The following is a 21,884-nucleotide window of genomic DNA, read 5'->3' as shown; positions in this document are numbered from 1 at the left end:
ATCTAACCCGTCCCATCATTGTGTGCGTGTTAGAAGTCCCACATTGACTAGAGATATGGTAAAGATAGTCTTTATAAGTGTAGTGCAAACCTCAACTCTCAAGCTAACTTTTGTGGTTGAGTATAGGCCTCCCGAATTCTAATATGGTACCAGAGCCTATCCTAAATCCATTTGTTGTTTGTTGTGGAGATCTCTCATATTTGGGCCATCCGTTGTTGTTGATTTCACGTTCCAGCTTGTTCAGTTCTGGACGTGAGGGGGTGTATTAGAAGTCCTACATTGGCTAGAGATATGATAAAGATAACCTTTATAAGTGTAGTACAAATCTCAACTCTCAAGTTAGCTTTTGTGGTTGAGTATATACCTCCCAAATTATAATAGTGCGTGTGTATTAAGAAAGTTGATTGTATAATTTTGCATGCAGTATAAAGATCGAGATCGAGATGCTTGGTTTGTGCATGTAGTATGTAATTGTGGGCAATCAAGACAACATTGAGGTTGTCAGATAAGACGACATGAGTATGAAAAGAAATTTGATCATGTTTTGATAGGAGAGACATGCATAGGCAAGTTCTAACATGCACAAGTGTACTATATGGTGCATGGTGTACAAGTTAGTGTTTTCATTATATCGAATACAAATTTTATAAAATTCACCGTTTGATTGAAAGTTTATATCATATAGATCATCTATAAAAAAATTTAAAAAATTTAAAAATCATTTGATATGTTATTGAGATTCGTAAAGATTAACAGTATTTAATAAAAATTTATAAACCGTTAATTTTAACGGGTCTCAATAACATATCAAATGATTTTCAATTTTTTCAAATTTTTTTTTCAATTTTTAATAAGAATTTCTTTGTAGTATAATAAGTTAAAGGCGTGACATTTCTTCACCTCAATGTTAGCTAGAACGAGCAACTAGAAACGACTTGTTAAAATTTCAGGGCAAGTCATTAAGTTTGTTCTAATAGTGAGAAATTTAGGTAGTATTCAATTATTATTTTTTTTATGATATTTAGGTAGTATTCATCAGATACTGGATTCAATTCTCTGCTCTACTGTAAAAAAAAAAAAAAAAAAAAAAAAACTCAATACAATAATGTATGACCCGACCCTAGCTTAGATAAACAAAAAACGTATACAATTCTAATCTAGTAAACTTTTTCATCTGAGTAGTTGGTAGTGAATTACCTATTTTTCCCCAAAATTAAGATAAATAGTATATTATATATACTTTCCATTGAAACCAAAAACTTCTAAATTGTTCAACAACATATACAGTCTGAATATTTGAATCTTGTACTAAATTCAACTTCCATCCCATCTGATTATGACTTAGTAGTACATACATTCCCCATTTCCACCACTTGTTTGTCCCTAATTTTGTTGGTTAATATTCTTCACATGCTATCGTAAATTTTTCCTCTCTTTTGGGGTCTAGTTATTATTAGTTTCAAATTTCATCAACGATCTGTCTGTTCATTAATAATACGATAAAGTCTTCGTAACAAGATTTTGAAGATTTGTGTGAATTGGGTTTCTCTGCGTTTTTTATTTCATCTCTGTTGAAACATACTCGCTGGAACCGGGTTAACGCATAACATTTCATGGTATATACAATTCGTCACCTGATCAAGCGGTATCATTATTTTTCTACTTCCTCTAAGTAGCAAGCGGCAGGTGTTTATGGTTATTGATCTATACTCTTTTTCCCTTCTAGGTTTTATCCCACTGGGTTTTACTAGGAAGGTTTTTTAACGAGGTAGATCTTTTTTTGTTTTGCCGCTGAAACAATTATTCTCTGAACCCTTTTTAATTTTCTGTTATGAACATTCCTTCCTTTCTCTCAATCTTCATCGTCGGTTGATTAGCCAAACGAGAGTTTAAAGTCCTAGTCTGGTTTCTCTGGCAACGGAGATTCCCTCGGCTAGGGACCAGTTTTGGCGAAGCAACTGTACGGCGAAGGGTTTAGCTGAAGGATAGGGGACGGTGTTTAGAAGTGGAAATTTTAAGCAACATCAAGGGTTTTATAACAATCACTTTTATTTTGATCTTTTGGTCTGTGTTTGATGCTGGGGTTTGTGTTTTTCACATTGTAAACCAATTTTTGTTCCCAACATTATGGGAAATGAGAATGAGCAAGATTGGAACTTTGTTACAAACAGAAATCAAAGAAGAAGAGAGCATAATTTACCTAAAATCGATATAGCAACGAACGGAAGACAACATATGGAGAAAGATGTAACGCAAACATCTTATTTCTTTTCTGATTTTCCGGAAAGTTTCGGTGCGAAAGCAATGTACAACATATTTCAAAAATATGGAGATATTGTGGAGGTTGTAATTCCGGCTAAAAGAGACAAAGGCGGTAGACGTTTCGGATTTGCTAGATTTGAAAACGTTTACGATGTTAGGAGATTCGAATACGAATTGGATGGAATAATCATTGGAAGGGACAAAATTTCTGTCAACATCTCTCGTTTTCAGAGATCGGAAAGACATCATGATCATAACAAAGAAGAGTCGATTAATAAGGATCATGGGGGAAGAAGAGATGGTCAATACAATGGTAAGAATGGGGCGCATAACCATGCTGCAAGTAATAGGGGGGAGCCTAGATCATATGCACATGCAGTCAAGAAAAACACTCAGGGTATAAATAACGCAAGACCAATCAATCAAGGATTGAGAAGAGTGAGTTACCAAGCTGAAAGTGTTGATTTAAAAAAACTAAAAGGAGCTTTTGTGGGGATAGTGGATAAGCCAGGGATGTCTTATAACATTCAAGAGCAATTCCATAGACAATGTTACTTTGGGATCAAAATTACACCTCTAGGTGCCAATATGGTGTTAATGGAAGAGCAGGAAGAGGGAGAGTTACAGGCTTTGTTGTTGGAGGCAAAAAGTTGGTTGGATCAATGGTTTAGTCAAGTAAAACCATGGGAACCCGAATTGGTGGATAACGAGAGACTGTTGTGGGTACGCGTGTATGGCATTCCAGCACACGCGTGGCATGTAAATTTCTTTGATTTGATTTGCAAACCATACGGTACTTTTATTAATGCAGATGACGGAACCACGAAGAAGAATACGATGGATGTTGCTAGGTTGTTGATGAGGAGAAAAGGACAGAGGGTTGTCGATGATTCTTTCGAGGCTATTGTGAATGGTGTCGTATTTCCTATAAGAATTGTTGAGGATTCTTATGGCCCTATGCGTATAGTTTTACCAGCAAATGATCATCATGAAGGTCGGGTTGTTTCTGACGACAACTCAGATGAAGAAGACGGCCTTGTTAACACAGAGGCTGCAATTTTCATGGAGGATCAGCAAGCTCACGATGATGAGGAGAGAGAATTTGATAGGGAGTCAGTGCAGTCTTTGGCATTGATTGAGTTTGAAAATTCAAAAGGGATTCGCATATTTGAGGACAACACAGTTTTGGATGGCTCTCAAGCAGGAGAGGAAATAGTGGAAACTGTTATGCCTTCTCATAATATGTTGTTATCAAAAGAAGATTTGTTCTTTACAAATGTAGAGAGGATTGCAAACAACGACGAGCCTCCACTTAATCGAACAGTTTTTTCTAGCACAGGAAATATGGCTGAAAATAGAGGCGCGTTTAGTGATTCTGAATTGTTGGGAGAAGTGGGGCATAAGAAACCCAAATCTTTACTTAAGAAATCTGTCGTGACTGAAGTGCCGAAGAGAGGTGTGGATACCAGCACTGTTAGCAAACATGCGCCTGAATCTCTCAAGAAAAGATCGCTCTATCTTAATAATAATAATAATAATGTTGCGTCAAAAATTCATCACAATTTGGTGGCTAGTAACAACATGGGCTTGTCGAAAACTGTGATTTCAAACAATACCAGTTCCAATGCTTTGTCAGGTGCAGCAACCATTCATGATAAACCAGTTACTTGTGTTCGTAATCCTATAGGGAGGGTGAAGAAGCCAAAAGTAGCAGCAACAAATTCAATCTCATCTGCAGGAGCAGTTCTATGTTGTAGCTCAATACAATCATCAGACATAAGGAATTGCAATAAGCAAATTTTGAAACGGAGAGACAATGATGTAACGTCAAAAATTTGGAAGGGTGCCAAAGGTTTGGGGATAGGAGAAGGTGCGGATGAAGATGAATGTACTCGGCGCATCCAAAACAATGAAAAAAGAGACGAGGAAGGCAGAAATAGAAGGGCGCAACAAAAAAAGGTGAATAAATGAAGATGGTTTCTTTGAACATGAGAGGCTGGGGGGGGAGCGCAAAACGGAGGAGATTGAGTCAATTTCTCAAAAAAGGTACGTTTGACATTTGCTTGATTCAAGAAACAAAGAGAGAAAATTTTGATGATGTCTCTATCCATAATTTATGGGGACATCAGGATGTTTTTTGGGTGGCACAAAAATCAGATGGCTTGTCTGGTGGTTTATTAACAATTTGGAATTCTAATTTGTTCAAATTGTTACATACTTTTTATGGGTTTGGTTTTGTCGGTATCTGTGTTGATTGGGAGGGTTTGAAGGTGCATATTGTTAATGTGTACTCACCGTGTAGTATTTCTGGTAAAAGAAAACTTTGGGAGGATCTTTTGAATTTGAAGAGAGAATGTGGCGGTGAATGGTGCATCGGAGGCGATTTTAATGCTGTCCTTCATACTTCGGAAAGAAGAGGTAGAAGTGCTGATAGTCGATTGGCAGAAACTAATAATTTCAAACAGTTTGTAGATGATATGGAGGTTGTAGATGTACCAGTTTTGGGCAAAAAAATTTCATGGTTCAGTCATGATGGTTTATCTATGAGCAGACTTGATAGGTTTTTGATGACAGATGGCTTTATAGGGAAGAGTGGTATCACAGGTCAATGGATTGGCGACCGTGACATATCCGATCATTGCCCAGTGTGGACTCTTTGTTCGCAAAATAATTGGGGCCCTAAACCCTTCAGGGTGGTGAACGGTTGGTTAGAGCATCCCGACTTCAAAATTTCGTGGATTCTTCATGGAAGAGTTACAATGTTAAAGGTAAAAAGGCATTTGTCTTGAAAGAAAAATTAAAGATGCTGAAAGAGAGCTTGAAGAGTTGGAACAAAGAGGTGTTTGGTATTCTTGACCTCAACATTGAGAAGACGGTCAAGGATATTAATGATTTTGAAAGTCTTATGGAGAATAATGATGGTGATTTGGACTATTTAAAGAGGGAGGGTCTGAACAAAGATTTTTGGAACCAACTTAATTACAAGGACAATCTTCTTAAACAAAAATCAAGAACGAAGTGGTTAAAAGAAGGTGATTCTAACTCTAGATTTTTCCATCAATCTATTAAAGGTAGGAGGAGACGTAATCAATTGGTGGCCCTTAGAGATGGTGATCATTGGGTGCAAGGAGTCGATGAAATAAAAAAATTCGTGAAACATTTCTTTGTCAACAACTTCACCGAGGAGTGGAGTAATCGACCTCACCTTGATGGAATTTCCTTTCCTACTTTATCGTTGAATGATAATTTATTTCTTATGGCTCCCTTTTCCGTGGATGAGGTCCGTGATGTTGTGTGGAATAGTGATGGTAATAAATGTCCTGGCCCTGATGGTTTTAATTTCAATTTTTTGAAAGCTTGTTGGGATACTTTGAAAGGTGACATTATGGACTTCGTTCATGATTTTCATAGTAATGCTATTCTTCCAAAAGCAATAACAGCATCGTTCTTGGCTTTGATACCAAAGAAAGATAATCCTCAGACATTGTATGATTATAGGCCTATCTGTTTAGTAGGTAGTTTGTACAAAATCATTTCAAAAGTCTTAGCAACAAGATTAAAGAAAGTGTTAGGAAACTTGATATCTAAGTGTCAGTCGGCGTTCCTCCCAAACAGGCAAATTCTGGATGGGGTGTTGGTTGTGAATGAATTGATCGATTTGGCAAAGAGAAAGAAGGATAAATGTTTGTTACTGAAAGTGGATTTCGAAAGGGCTTATGATACGGTGAATTGGGATTATTTGGGCTATATGATGAAACGTATGGGTTTTTCGCAAGGATGGATGAAATGGATGAGAGCTTGTGTTTTTAATAGCTCGATGTCAGTTTTAGTTAACGGGAGTCCTACAGAAGATTTCTCGGTTGGCAAAGGATTGAGGCAAGGTGATCCGCTCTCCCCTTTCCTTTTCTTAATAGCAGCTGAAGGACTCACACGTTTGATGCAGAAAGCAGTGGATATCGGTAGTTTTCACAGTTACAAGGTAAGTGATGAACTTCAATTTCACACATTGCAATTTGCGGATGATACTATTATGATAGGAGAGGGTAATTGGGACAACCTATGGACTTTAAAAACTGTGTTGCGCAGCTTTGAGTTAGTGTCAGGTCTGAAAGTCAATTTTTTTAAAAGCAAATTGTACGGTATCAATCTTGAAGATTCTTTTTTAGAAGCTGCATCTTCTTTCCTTCACTGTGAAGTGGATTCCATTCCATTCCGCTTTTTAGGAATTCCAGTTGGAGCCAACCCAAGGAGAAAGATAACTTGGAATCCTATTGTGGAATCTATGAGAAATCGTCTTAATAGTTGGAATAGTCGTAATCTATCAATTGGTGGAAGAGTTACTCTCATAAATTCGGTGTTATCGAGTTTACCACTTTATTTTTTCTCTTTTTTCAAAGCCCCGGTTTGTGTTTTAAAAGAATTGGTTAATATCCAAAGAAAATTTTTGTGGGGAGGGAGTTCGGAGAACAAGAAGATTTGTTGGGTGAGTTGGGATACTATATGTCTCCCTAAAGAAAAAGGAGGGTTGGGCATCAAGAATCTTAATTTATTTAATCAAGCCTTACTTAGCAAATGGAAATGGAGAGGGATTTGTGAACCAAATTCTAGTTGGTCCAAGTTGCTTGCTTATAGATATGGCTCTTTGTATTCAAATTTCTTGGATCAGGTGGTTAGCGTAGGTAGAGGACAATCGATTTGGTGGCGTGATTTATTGAAGATAGGCAGACAAGATAATGGCGAATGGTTCCGATCAAATATAAGTAACGTGCTGGGACAAGGGAATGCAATTCGATTTTGGAAAGACAAGTGGTATGGACCTGATTGTTTGAGGGATTTATATCCAGCTTTATATATTAAAACTTCTATGCCAAATTGTTTAGTAGCAGACACAGGTTTTGAACATAATGGAAAATGGTTTTGGAATATTTGTTGGGCTGAAACATTGTCTTCAACCGAGTCAGAAGAAGCAGAAGAGTTATTGTATTTGTTGGCCGATATTAGTCCTAAGCAGGACAAAATGGATAGCATGAGATGGATACCAGATCATAACGGTAATTTTTCTGTGAATTCGGCATATCAATTCCTTCTAAATAGTGTTGAATCAATTATAGTAGATGAGAATGTTGTGCATGCTTTGAATCAGTTATGGGTGAATGATGTTCCATCAAAAGTAAATGTTTTTGGATGGAGGTTATTATTAGAAAGATTACCGACCCGTATGGCTTTAGTGAGGAAAGGGATTATTGTTAATCATCGTGAATGGTGTTGCGCTTTTTGTTATAGAGAAGAGGAAGACATTAATCATTTGTTTTTTAATTGCTCTTTCTCACTACGTGTTTGGAATAATATTTTTAAGTGGATGAAAGTGACTTATATAAATTTTGAGGAGGTTTGGAGCCACTTCAACAGTTTTGGGGCTTTGGTGAAGACTAATAAAAATGCTAAAGGCCGCCATCTAATTTGGTTAGCTACCACGTGGAGTTTATGGCGTGCTCGAAACAACACAATGTTTAGAGGAGTTGTTGCTAATGTGTCAGTCATAGTGGATCAGATTATTTTTATTACGTGGTTTTGGTTTATAGGTCGTATAGGGAACAATTCTTGTTATAAGTTCTCTGATTGGTGTATTGATCCATTAGCCTGCCTCCATAGTATATAATGGAGGTTCTCCGAATTGTAAGGGTTGAGTACACCTTATACTCCTTATAATTCAATTATTTGCTTATCAAAAAAAAAAAACGATAAAGTCTTCGTAAATTGTTTTCGTCCACATAAGTTGGTTGGTAGAAACATTATATTTAATATGTAGGATAATAGTTTGAATCTTAGTACCTCACTTATTTATTTTAAAAAATTAATATATGGAAATAGTCTATGGTTATTTCCGGAGTTTTTTTTTATCAAGTAGTCTAATAGTTTTTTTTTTGTCAAAAAAAAAAACTATCAGACTACTTGATAAAAAAAAAACCCCGGAAATAACCATAGACTATTTTCACATATTAATTTTTTAACCACTTAAGCAGTTAGTTAGTTCATAGAAAATTTTCAATTATCATTTCATTTGGCATTTTTCCTTCGTCTAGCGTTTTTTTTTTGTTTTGTTTATAATGAACTGGTGATCGAATTCAAAACCTATAGCGTATTACTCAAATCCCTTACCACTGGATCAAACCTATTAATTTAGTGTTTTTGTTGCATGCATAACATTCCTTTCCGATTAATATGACGAATGTAATGCACATATATGACAAAACTCGTCAGAAATCATTTTGATAAAAGATAATAAAATAATACATATAATGCTCTTATATAAAGCTAGCAAAAGATTAACTAACAAAATATCTAGTTAACAAATTAACTAATTGAAACTTAACATTTACTATTCTTAATTTCTTATCTGTCTCCCTCAAATTCAAGATAAGTGAATTCTTAACTTGAGTTTCAGTTACAACGCTAAACTCAAATAAAGAAACCAAAAAAGAAAATTACATAGAAATTTTTCTCTTTCCATCACACGTTTTTCGGAATATGTTTTTTGAAGTTTTTCTAGTTTAAATTCGGAAAACACATTCCAAAATTTATTTTCAAAGAATTTTTTTTTTCAGAAAACGCATTTCGAAATATTTATCCAAAGAAAAAATGAAAATCCGGAACACGAGATGAAAAGAGAAAAATGCATTACATAGGAAGGCTTCTGCACATGAGGCCCATGTCTAATACGAAAAATAATCTGCTCAACATGAAGCCCAAAATGTAAGTGGGGTCCAAAGAAGTAAGAGCTTCAAACAAAATGCTAACACCCTAATCCCGACTAATATTTTAAATAAAATATAATAGTTAATTAAGTGCTACATAAGATGTCACACATTCAATACTAATCAAAATAAATTAAATTTAAAACATCACAATAGAAGGGTGGAAATGGTAGCTTAGCTGGTTAAGTTAGTGGAGCTAATGGTTAAGGAATAAGAGGTATAAGAAGTTCGCCCTCGCTCCCATGAGCTTAATTCAGTTGATAGTGACATCGCACTATATGTGCAAGAGTCTAGGTTCGAACCCTGAATACTCCACTTATTCACCTTTCAGGTGATTTTCTAGCCACTACGACTACTTGACCAAAAAAAAAAAAAGAAGTTTGCCCTCTAGTATTACACTATCAGAGCGACCCGAATAATAAAACTGAATGAAAAAAGACGAAGATAGTCGTCTAATGCCATCTTTCGCAACCAAACAACTTAAACTAGTCATCTACCGGTGAAGATAGTCGTCTAATCATCTCATGTATTTAATTGTGTATTTTATTGACTCATCATATCATATTGATACTATGTACTATGTCACTTTGCCAAAACTAGTAGTGTTAAAATTTCATTTTAATCTATACGTGGTAAATATTTGGACTCTTAATAATTTGATTTTGGATTTGGTCACTGAACGATGCGTACAGAGAAACATTTGTTAGAATAAGTCAATTCTTTAGATGGATTTCAGTTATCTCGAAAGATATTTTTGATTTACCAAAATAAAATTGCAGTTAAGTCTATTTTATATATTTTGTTTTTGCGAAGGAAAGTCTATTTTACTTTATATTCTTAATACACAATTATTTTATTTTATTTTTTTTAACCATTTTTTCTGCCTTGGTGTGGTGGCTTTGCATTTTCCCTTTTTCAGTCTCCACACAATTTCCTCTCTCTACAAATCCGTATAATTTCTTGACTTTTCACACTGTAGCTGCTGCTGCTGCTGCTGCATAGCTATGGCTTTCAGAATGGGTGTCGGAGGGGTAACTTCCACTTTCGTTCTATCATCATCTATGCCTATTTTTTTTATTTTCACCTTTTCTGGTTTTTCCCCCCAAAGAATGTGCTATTATATTTGTTTGATTTCATCGAATGTTGTTATTTTTCTTACGCCCTGTTTTTGTCTGATTTGGTTGGTTCCATGGCTGATTTTGTTACACTCAGACATTGATTTGATGTTGATCTTAACTATAGACAATTCTAAAAGATATTCTGATGCTGTTTGTTTCTCACTTCTTTTTTTATCAAAAGGATTTTTTGTAATATTTCAATAAATTTTTCTCAGTGATATTGCTTATGTTTTCAGTGCTATGTTTGATTGGTTATTATTAAGCTTAGAAATGAAAAAAAAAAATTAGATCTTTTCAAGAAATTAGACGAGAACATATGCTGTCAAATGAAAACTTATGAGGTATTTCAATTTTCCTCATGCATGTAGTTGTTTTGAGTTACAAGTAGCTTTAGGGATGCCTATCTTTGCACTCTTTCTACGGTATCAGAAACTTGTGAAGCACATACACTGGACATGACACTGACACTGGCACGTAGACACCAGTAGCAAATTGATAAAAGTAGAAGTGATTGAATGTAATTACATGTATCGGTTTCGTGTCACTGACACAGACAACTGCCGAACAATAGACACTTCTTTGATCTGAAGTGTTGGTGCTATACTCTGAAGCATGAACACTCCTTGGATTATGTGTGTCCCGATGCCGGCGACACGACACTGACACTTATGATTACATTGAATTATGTCATTTTCTTAAATTATTATTGGTGTTGACGTGGCAACTTCCGTGTCAAGTCCGGTGTCCATGTCTGTGTCCGTGCTTCGTAGGTGCTACATAGCCTAAAACTTTTTCTTAAGCAAGAAAAGTAGACATTTGTTGTCAACTTTGGCATATTTTTTTTCACACTTTCTGCATGCATATTTTGTGATCTGGACTAAGATATATCTCATGCCTTGTGTGTATATTCCAGTCTCCCCTTTTGGATTGATGATGTAGTCTTCTTTTCTTGACATAGAGAGCTTTTGAAATAAAAAAAAAAATTATTTTATGCAAAATTGTATGCTATGCTAAATATGATGTTTCTGATTGCTGGGATCCATTACATTGAAAGGATTTTATTAATCTTTTTTGTGGGGTGATTTGATTATATTGACTTGAAAAGAAAAAAAGATTGGAATTTCCATGTAATTAATATGTAGCTTTGTTGTAGGGAAATGCATCTTCTGGCATGGGTGTTGCTGAGCATAGCGTAACCACATTCCAGGAATTGCAGAGGAAGAAAGTACATCGCTATGTGATTTTCAAAATTGACGAGAAAAAGAAGGAGGTTGTGGTTGAAAAAACCGGAGGCCCTGCTGAAAGCTATGATGATTTTACTGCATCCTTGCCTGAAAATGATTGCCGATACGCTGTCTTTGACTTTGATTTCGTGACTGCTGAAAACTGCCAAAAGAGCAAAATCTTTTTTATTGCATGGTCAGTTACTTAGTTTCTTTTATATTCATAGAAGTTCTATATTAACTTGTTCAATTTTCATACATTGGTTTTTGTATTCAGGGTGTTACGTATATATGTAAATCTATGAAGCACTAACACGAACACCAGACACAACACTGACATGTTGACACTGGTTACAGTTTAAGAAATTAAATTTATTGAATGCAATCACATGTGTTAGTGTCATGTCGATGTCCAACATCAACACGTGTCTGACACCATACACGCCTTTGATCTGAAGTATCGATGCTACATAAGTGCATATTCCGTTCTGCTGTTGCATGCTTGCATTCACGTCTTAAAACACTGATTTATTTTATAAACTAGGACAAAAATATGAAAGAGGGCATTGTAATGATACAATTCTCTAACATAATATCTTGATTTCATTCCTCTTATTCACTGTCATAGCATAGTTAATCTATTCTTAATAATGCTTATTCTTAATCTTCTTGTTAAGGTCTATCTAGATACATATGATGTCAATAGCGCGCTATAGGGGTGTAGCGTAGGGGTGAGGCCCTTAACTGCTCACGCCACAGGCCCACGAAGCGCTATTGTGTATAGTGGCGATAGCGGGCGCTATAGCGGTGAAAAGCGGTGCAATCCTGGTACCTTAGCGGTTTGATCGCCCCTATTGAAATTTTGGGGAAATTTATCGAAACCCTATTTTTTTTTTTTCATTTGTTGAAGATATCTTGGTATTTTCACACCCTTTGAGTTACCTAATATTGTAACCCACAGTTATATGGTCCACTTGTGTCCGCTTTTCCTTCTTCCTCTCTTCGTGCTGCCATTGTTCCTTCATCTTGCTCTTGTGCGTGTTCTTCTTCTCTCTTTCGTTCTCTGCCATCGTTGTTCCTTGCTCTTTATGATGGAATGTTATTTTGATATCATTTAGAACTTATTTTGATGAGAAATGACAAAGTTGATTATAACTATTAAGTATGACGGTCCCTTTAATTTTGTGTATTTTTCTATTTTTGAGTATTCATGTATCTTGTTGGAATTTATGTTTACTTTGTACATTGTTATTTAGTGTTCACAATAGCGGCCATCCCACTATACGCTATAGCATTTTTGGGGGTCGGCGCTACGCACCACTATCTGAGATTAACAACATAAGTGTTCTGACAAATCCTTAAATATGAATCTTTGAGTGTACTTCCGACCCTGACTTCTTTATATAATCTATTAAGTTTTATTAGAGATAGCAAACATGTTACTAGTTTATTTGGGTATCTGGCAAGCTATATTTCAAATGGAGGGGAAGTGGTACTTGAAATGTTAATATGTGATTAAGAAAAATTGAACTTCAATTACTATAGTACCTTACCTTATTGAACTTGGGACTACATGTTAGATATTAAGCATATTCTCAAAAATCACTTCAAATTCCTGATTCTTTATAAAAAAAATACCTTAAATTAATTAAAAGAATGTTAGATTTTTGATAAAAGGTATTACAGTATTACTAAGTGCTTGATAAGCAGACTGCATTCCAGAATTTGCTCATAAATCCACTTTGTTTTCCCGGAAATAACTTATTTTATAAAACATTACTTATGTGACTTCTATCTGATACCTCTCGATTCAGAGAGGAAATGCGCATGTAACAATTTGACTCTCCCCATCTCGAATTCTACTAATTTGATATGGGACTGGTTGTGAAGGGAAGCTTTGTGGGAGAAAGGAGGAAAAGGTCAGGCTAGTCATACATAATACATTCAATCCCTTCTACTTTCTTAATTTTTCTGTTGATTATTCTTTGGGAATTGTAATTGTAATTAACGTAATTGCGTCAGGCATGGTTGCAAGATTGACAGTTTTGACAAAACATTGATTCATAATCTTATTCACTGTTATAACTTGACAAAATTTCCGTTGCCTGCATTTTGCTCGAGTTTATGAATGAATTATTTTACAGGTCTCCTTCCGTAGCTCGCATCCGCCCTAAGATGCTTTATGCAACATCAAAGGACAGATTCAGAAGGGAGCTGCAGGGAATCCATTACGAGATTCAAGCAACCGACCCAACCGAGATGGAACTCGAAGTCCTCATAGACCGCGCAAACTGAAAGGACCGTCCATGTCTAAGTAATGTAGTTAGTATATCTTAGACCTCAAGAAATATTGTTGACTATGCCCTTTAAGTATTAGTATGGTCTTATCTTCTCTGATACATTTAATATAAAATAGCTTAGTTTAAGTAAATAACATATACACCTCTGAAAGCTGATATGGGTTCTTGTCTAAGAAAAACCCTCTGCAGAGGAATTTGAGCTGTTCCTTATTGCCATGATGCTTCTCAGGTGGAATTAATATGCTTATTTATGGATATTGAAATTTAATCTTTGTCAATGGAGGCATTTGGTGTGTCTAATATATTTATTCGCCTGTTTGTTGGTGTATGAAATTTGTTTCAGATTTTTCTTTAAGCTATTTGAGTGGTAAATAAAGTCCCGCATCGTTAATATAAAGCATTGTAATAGTGTTTATAAGAGGCGATATTGCTTAGAGTGTTACATGGATTGAGACGATGTGGATGGGCCCGTGCCAAGTGCTGGGCTCAGGAAAGTCCCCGGGCCCATACTGCAGAAACGCAGGCCTGGAAACAGGTAATCTTTGAGCTGGGGCTGGTTCACACTTTCGGGTGTGTGGGCTGAGACATGTGTGGAGCCTATGCCAGTCCCGCCAAAGTAAATTGGCCGACAATATACAGTCATTCACATGGTCCGTAACGGACTAACAGAACGGGGCTTACGTCTGTGATCCAAATAATTTTTTTTTTTTAACTTAGTCAATTTTTTTTTTTGTTGGTGATAAGTCCAATTTCTATTTAATCAAAACCCTCGATTCTTTTATACCCCCTGAATTTCCGTTTTTGTCCTTGGGGTGTACTGCGATTTATACGAACCGAAATAATATGACATGCTGATAAATTTCGGTAACCACTTACCGAAATCTGAGACATTTCGGTTCGCAGGTACCGAAACAATTATTTCGGTAAACTGCTACTGAAAATGGCCTAATTCCAGCGACCAACGTATCGAAATTTATCACATTTCGGTTCGCAGGTACCGAACAAGCTGACGTTCGTTTTCTGTGTATCGAAAACGCTAATGTTCGGTTCGCAGTTACCGAAATGGTCTAATATTTGACTTCGGTGAATATAAACCGAAGTTTTTTTGACAAAAACGTTTCAAACCGCAAGGGGCAAAATTAAATTTTTGGGGGTATAAAAGAAATGAGGGGGTCGGGAGAGAAAACATAAAATAATATATTTTAGGGGTGAGGGTGAGCAAGGGACTAGTTAGAATGTGATATAATCAACTCTTTTTTTTTTGAGGTTGTGATATAATCAACTCTATTCTAGATATTGATTGGGAAATTTTGAAGATTTTAAATGTCTCCTCTAATTTGAACGGATCCGATTTATGGGTCAATTACATCAGTTTTATTTAAGATGAAATTTAGTTGACTTGAAATATAATATAAAATATTATGAAAACAAAGTATGTACATTTCAATTTGTTTATTATTAAAATACTTTTTAAAAAAAATTATATCATAATCAAAAATAATTTATATTTTTATAAGTAAAAATTAATCCGTGTAAAGTTGAGAACTATAGTCTAGTGGTGAGGGATTTATGTAATATACATGAAGTCCTAGATTCGATTTTCATTGTCAACATTGTAAACAAAAAAAATTAATCCGTACATTGCACCGTAACTTATCCTAGTTAGATTCACCAAAAAAAAAAAACTTATTCTAGTTAGTAATTAAAACAAAAACTTGCAAGCGGTAACTTTATTATTCCATTAACAATTTATTCATAATTTCCATACACAACAAACAAAGCCTAAGGGACTTTGTCTAGTGACATGCATATGGTTACATTACTTAAACTTGATGATGAGGTCCACCTTTGGATCAGTAGTCACATTTATCATAGCAAAAATCAGTTGCATCAAGGCAACGACACTGTGGAGGAAAAGATAATGTGCAAATGCAACCTTTGCAAGCTGAGTGACATGTTTCTCCAATATCACCACATCGACATATTGGAGGGACTGATTTTGTGCAAAAGCAGCTATTACAGCAAGCTGTGGTTGTCGATTTGATGTGGTATTTAGTATCATCACCTTTGGAATTGGAGAGCACCTGCTTGATGAAGGATTCTCGGTCGAAACGAGCATCGACAGTTGCGGTGAAGCCTAAGAGAAAAACCATCAAAGCTAACTTCACCATTGCCTTCTTGTTCAACTCCATTCTTTTGCTATGTATTTTTTTTCGTATGAATTGGCATGCAGCTACGTACATGTACATGTCTATTTATAGAGTGCTAATCTAGGGTTATATAGGTCTTTTTCTAACGGTTTCCATTCCATTCGTGTCCTATATTTTATTTATGGACAAAACTTACATACAGTTCTATAAGTGCTGTTTTTACTGTTCCCCAATATATAAGCGACACGTGTACCATGTATACCCTCATCCTAACTCCGTTAACATTATTTAGAAATTATTTAGAAATCACAGGCTGCAAATTTACTTCACCACCGCAAGCCTTAGCCAGAAAGAACACATTCGTTCGCCGCAATTGAAGTGTTTTTCACCATGGCATGTTGCTTGAAGCCACCGATTTCCAGTGAGTCCCCAACCTCCATGGTTGAAATTTAAAAAACAAAACCTCTCATCCTCTCCACGGTTCACCCAATAGCCAAGCTCAACGGTGGTTCTCCAATCATAGAATCAAAGCTTGACCAGAAATTGATTATGAGTAGGAGTGTCAAATATATGGGTTGCTCCTCCATTAAAAGATGAACTTCAGCAACCCTTTATTTTCCAAAAAGAAGAGAATTTATATCAAATCGATATGAAATTGTTGGAAATTTTCCTCCATAACTTTGCTTTAATTATAGTTAATTATAAAAATTAAATATCGAAAATCAAACCAAAACTATAGAAAAACAGTGACATTAGAAAAGTGGGGATGGGGTCCTTCATTGAAATAGAGACACAGAGTATGAATTTGTGTTGAAGAAAAGGGTAACGCGGAGAGAACGGCGAAGTGGAATAAAGGAAAACGGAATAAGTTTAACGGCGTTACCCAGATTATATATTAATATATATTAATACACGTGTCACTTATATATTGGGGAACAGTAAAAACAGCACTTATAGAACTGTATATAAGTTTTGTCCTTTATTTATTTTGGGTTTGCATTACATTAAGTTGATCCTCGTGTCATATATATTTTGTTGTTTATTAATCAAGGGTAAATAGGGTTTTACCCCCTGCAAAATAGGCCAGTTTTGCGTTACCCCCCTACAATTTTTTTTTTGTGATTACCCCCTGTAAAATGAAGATTCCATCATTTACCCCCCTCAATCGACAACATGGATGTTGACTGGACAAAATTGATGACGTGGGATGCATGTGTGACTTTTCATTCATTTTTTATTAAAGTTATTGTGCCACGTAGATAAATAACTTAATATAATTATTAATTTTTCAAAAAGAAAACGAAATTAAAAAAAATTGTTAATAGAATTTATTTATAAACATTCTTGTTCTTCTTCTTCTCGGTGTAATCACAAATCAAATCTCACACAATCAACAAAATCTTCTTACCCAAATTTCTCTCAAATTTCACATCTTATTAACAACCCTAAATTATTTCTCTTCTATAACCACAACTATACGATACAAAAAAAAATTCTTTTTCTTTGTATTCATTGCAAGTTTGCAACTGATAATTGTATCAAGCATTAGCTTGAAATTGCATATTATTTAAAAGGATATTACCTCATATACAAATACAACTCTTAATTTTCCTGGTGCTGCGTCATTTATTGCATCTTCAATTTCTCTTGGTTTAATATCCTTCTTCCAAGTGTCTGTGCAAAACGAAGACTAGATTAGGGAGAAAGGTTCAACCAAATCTGACAAATTGCGATAAAAGAACCATCAAATTTCTCAACCTCAATACCCATGTTAGCTTTTAAATTTTTTGTTACTTTGGCTTAGTTTTGTATCGTATAGTTGTGGTTATAGAAGAGAAATAATTTAGGGTTGTTAATAAGATGTGAAATTTGAGAGAAATTTGGGTAACAAGATTTTGTTGATTGTGTGGGATTGAATTTGTGATTACACCGAGAAGAAGAAGAACAAGAATGTTTATAAATAAATTCTATTAACAAATTTTTTTTAATTTCTTTTTCTTTTTGAAAAAATAATAATTATATTAAGTTATTTATCTACGTGGCACAATAACTTTAATAAAAAATGAATGAAAAGCCACACATGCATCCCACATCATCAATTTTGTCCAGTCAACATCCATGTTGTCGACTGAGGGGGTAAATGATGGAATCTTCATTTTACAGGGGGTAATCACAAAAAAAAAAAAAATTGCAGGGGGTAACGCAAAACTGGCCTATTTTGTGGGGGGTAAAACCCTATTTACCCTTAATCCAAAGATTAACACGTATATAGGGTCTACTTTTTAAAATTAACACGTAGATAGTATTTTGTTTTGATAGATAGTATTTTCCGTTTGTACCAAAAAAAAAAGATAGTATTTATGTACCAAAAAATAAAATAAAATAGTACTTTCCGTAAAAGAAACAAACAAGAAAAAGATAGATAGTATATTTATTTAAAATAAAATGAGCTTGGATCCTCGGTAAGGAAGAATAATTTGGCCTCAAATCTTTATATACATTTCTCGCATTTTAACAATAGTTCTTTCATTTCAATTTTTTTAAAAAAAACATTATAATTAATTGTTTTTGGTTCCCAAATTTTGCTTATTTTCTAACAATAGTCACTATATTTCAACAAAATCTACATTTTGCTTATTTTAATTATTTTTTAGATGGAAAGCTGAAGATGCAAGAAGAGATTGAAGCTCAGAAGTTAAGGCAAGAAGCTATGGCAGAAGATCATAAGCAGGGCCTGTTTTGGGCCAGGGCAAACAGGGCCCGAGCCCAGGGCCTCCAAATTTTGGAGGCCTTAATATTATTCTTTTTCAGGCTCATCATGTAAAGTCTCAACACCAAAATAATGCTTGCTATAGTGGTTGGCGTGCCTAACCTAAAGTCTCAACACCAAGAGGAAGAATTCAACTCTCACCTATGGTACTTTTGTTTTTCTTATTTTAATTAATTTATAATGAACATTTCATAAGCTATTTTTAAAAATGTTTCCTTTTTCAAAATTGTGAGTTTTTTCAATAAATAAAATCATTCTATAACATAGGCGAAAAAAAATACTCTATAACTTACAAATAACTTCACTATTTTACTTTTTCTTAAAAAAAGTACATTTTATTATTTTTCTGAAGATAAAGAATTAATTTATGAAATTAAGTTGCAATTTTTATTAAAAACACTATCAATTTTTAATGATATTAGCTTGAAGTTGTATTTTGTTATTATTGATTTGAAAGTGATTTTTTTTTTTACATTGTTGATGTTTACATTTTAAATAAAAGATTACTCTTTTTTAAAAATTATCGGTCCATTTTTAATGATATATCCCTTAATTTTTTATATTTATCGATTTAATTTCAACACTGTGGAATGACCCTCTTTTTATATTAGTTATGACTATTTTTGATATTGTTGATACTATTTACAATTTAAATAAATAATGTTCTTTTTTCAATTTTTTTTATTAAGGATCCATTTTTGTTATCTGTCCCGGGCCTCCAAAATCTCGGAACCGACCCTAATCATAAGGATATCAAGGAGAATCTGCAAGTCAAGAGAATATAGAGTCAAAGCTTGATTTTATCCTAGCCATCCTTAAACCCAAAACCTAGGATCTTCTTATGTCTGTGCACAATTTTTTTATGCTATATGTCTTGAACTTATTTCTCTTACTTCTTTGTTTATTTTGTTTGCTTATTTTTGTTGATGACAAAAGGGGGATTAAGAGTTATTAATTGAATGAATGAAATTTTTACACATAAAAATTATTGTGTTAAGAAAACTGAAACTATCTCTAGTCTTATTTAACGGTTTTCTTATAAGTTCTGATGATTTTATATGCAAGGAGAATATATTATATATTTGAAATAAATTTTTGCATATATAATTTTGAGAAAGTTTGCAACCTTCTCTTAAGTTTATTGGACTCGGGGAGAGAGCTTGCAAACCTCTGTCTCTGAAAGCCAAAATATGAAAATTTAATTCAAGTTACATAATTAATTCTTAAATTGATCTTAAGAATAGCTTTCAAACCTAATATTCAGAAATATCAGAAGAAAGACAAGCCATAAACAAGTTCTGATGGTTATTAGAAGCAAGTTTCGATCAAACGTTAGAAGACTTCAGAAGTTAACTATCAGTATCTGAAGATTGTCTTACATGCCAGAAATGTTTCAGAATGCGTCAGTCAATGATTGAAGAATTATTCTCTGATGATTTATCAGTACAAATGATTGAAGGATAATCATAGTATATCATCCTTATAGTTTAAGGATGAAAGGAATGACTCATTGTACTTTGTTAGTGGAATTATCTTTCCACTTGAAGCAAGATTTCAAAACGCCGCAAAATCATACTACGATTCTAGTTGGCAGCCTTATCTTCATCAACGGTCATTCACAAATGGAGCGTCTCAAATTGTCTATATATACAAGACACATTTGTTGAAGACTGACTACTGCATCAATTGCAAATTTTGATATTACAAGCACATGCTCTGAACATCTGATACTCATCTTAGCTAAGAGCACTCAGAATTCTATTTCATCTTCTTGTCTTAGAATTAAGTGTTTGAATCTTAAGTGCTTTTGTATTGTCATCTATCTATCTATCTTAAATTTCTTTAAGTTAGAAGTCTCTTGTTTAATGCTTGAGCTTTTGGAAGTCTTTTGTTTTTTGTAACTCGAGCATTGTGTAGAAGTCTCTTGCTTTGTGCTTGAGTATTTGTAATCTTTGTGATTGTTTTTAGTGAACTCCCTTGGAAGTGCAAGGAGACTGGAGTACTCTCAATTTGTGAGGGGAATCAGTATAAAACTCTCATGTTCATCTCTCCTCTCTAGCTCCTTATTATTGTGTTTTAAATCTATTGAATCCGCTGCACAAAAACCTCTTAAACACTGTTCAAAAACATAAAGTTTAAAAATTCCAAAAACACAATTCAACCCCCCTTCTTGTATTTTTCACACCTTCACCGAGACTCTATTTATAGACTTTTTCTGCTTAACTTTCACGCACCATCGTAACACAATGGATCCCATCGTGGCACAATGGGCCTTCCTTGTTCTGCAAGTTCTTAACAACCAATTTTCCTTCTTGAATGACCATTTATTAAAAGGTGTAAATTAAAAGATATAACTATAAAATTGAGAACTTGCAGACCAAAATTAACAAAATTAACAATAGTATGTATGATCAATGAACAAAATTATACTGAAAATAAAATATAATATTGTTAAATATAATACATTTACAATTAAAACCGTCTATTATCCATTTCTTGAAGATGAGCTAAAATAATATCATTGTCAATTGTTCCAAAAACATTTCTTTCTATATAAGTTACATAGCGGACCCTTCACTAAATTCATAGATGAAAAAACATGTTTCACGCTTGCAGTTGCTACCGGCAAGACTAAAGCTAACTTTAAAAGTTTATAAACTATACCGAATGTGTTGTACTTATTTGTTTCCACAAGCTTTGCACAAAGATCTAGAAGTCCTTTTAACTTTGCAAAATTTGAGTAAGATCGAACATCTCTTACATAAGTCCAAAGTTGATGTCGCACCACTACTTCTGGTACATCTACAAAATGATTTGGATAAAGCTCAATCATCCTCAATAATTTTTTGACATCTAAAGCTGCAAATGACGATAAGGGACTCAAACATGAAACACACTGTAAAACTTTAGTATTCTCTTCATCAAACCTAGCATTGAGCTCATGCAACTGCAAATCTAAAACACTAAACAAACAATCATGCTTATAATGATGCAAATTAGAAATACTAGAAACACTAAAAGTTGTAGACATTGTATACAAGATACGAGTCAAGTTTTAAAATTTTACGTTTTATTCTAAACATTGTATGTATCCTAAATTCTTAGATCGATTAAATTATATAGTATGTGTAATGTGGCTATATATGTACATTAATATTGCTCATACTATTCTATAGAAGGAATTAAAGGAAAAAATGAGTAGCTCTTACACACTAGGCCAAGTAAGTAAAAAAAACTCTACACAAGGCCTTAACATGTGTGCGCCCCTGATTGTTATAGCAAGTTTTTTCATGTTTGACCAGTTTA

General features: G+C 34.3%; 1 protein-coding gene across 1 annotated transcript; it reads left to right on the top strand.

Moving 5' to 3' along the window:
* Positions 1 to 9,882: 9,882 nt before the first annotated feature.
* LOC123897167 (actin-depolymerizing factor) lies at positions 9,883 to 14,000 on the top strand. The gene is made up of 3 exons (XM_045947694.1): positions 9,883 to 10,048; positions 11,289 to 11,554; positions 13,503 to 14,000. Exons 1-3 carry the CDS (start codon positions 10,022 to 10,024, stop codon positions 13,651 to 13,653), a joined length of 444 nt encoding a protein of 147 aa, XP_045803650.1. The 5' UTR covers positions 9,883 to 10,021; the 3' UTR covers positions 13,654 to 14,000.
* The last annotated feature ends 7,884 nt before the right edge of the window (positions 14,001 to 21,884 follow it).

The sequence above is a fragment of the Trifolium pratense genome, linkage group LG1, assembly GCF_020283565.1.
Source record: "Trifolium pratense cultivar HEN17-A07 linkage group LG1, ARS_RC_1.1, whole genome shotgun sequence".
Classification (NCBI taxonomy): Eukaryota; Viridiplantae; Streptophyta; class Magnoliopsida; order Fabales; family Fabaceae; genus Trifolium; species Trifolium pratense.
This window is presented reverse-complemented; position numbering and strand designations above follow the sequence as displayed.

Coding starts and splice junctions, on each gene's coding strand:
- LOC123897167 (XM_045947694.1), top strand. CDS start 10,022: ATGGCTTTCAGAATGGGTGTCGGAGGG. Junction 10,049..11,288: donor TCAGAATGGGTGTCGGAGGG/GTAACTTCCACT, acceptor GCTTTGTTGTAG/GGAAATGCATCTTCTGGCAT. Junction 11,555..13,502: donor AAAATCTTTTTTATTGCATG/GTCAGTTACTTA, acceptor ATTATTTTACAG/GTCTCCTTCCGTAGCTCGCA.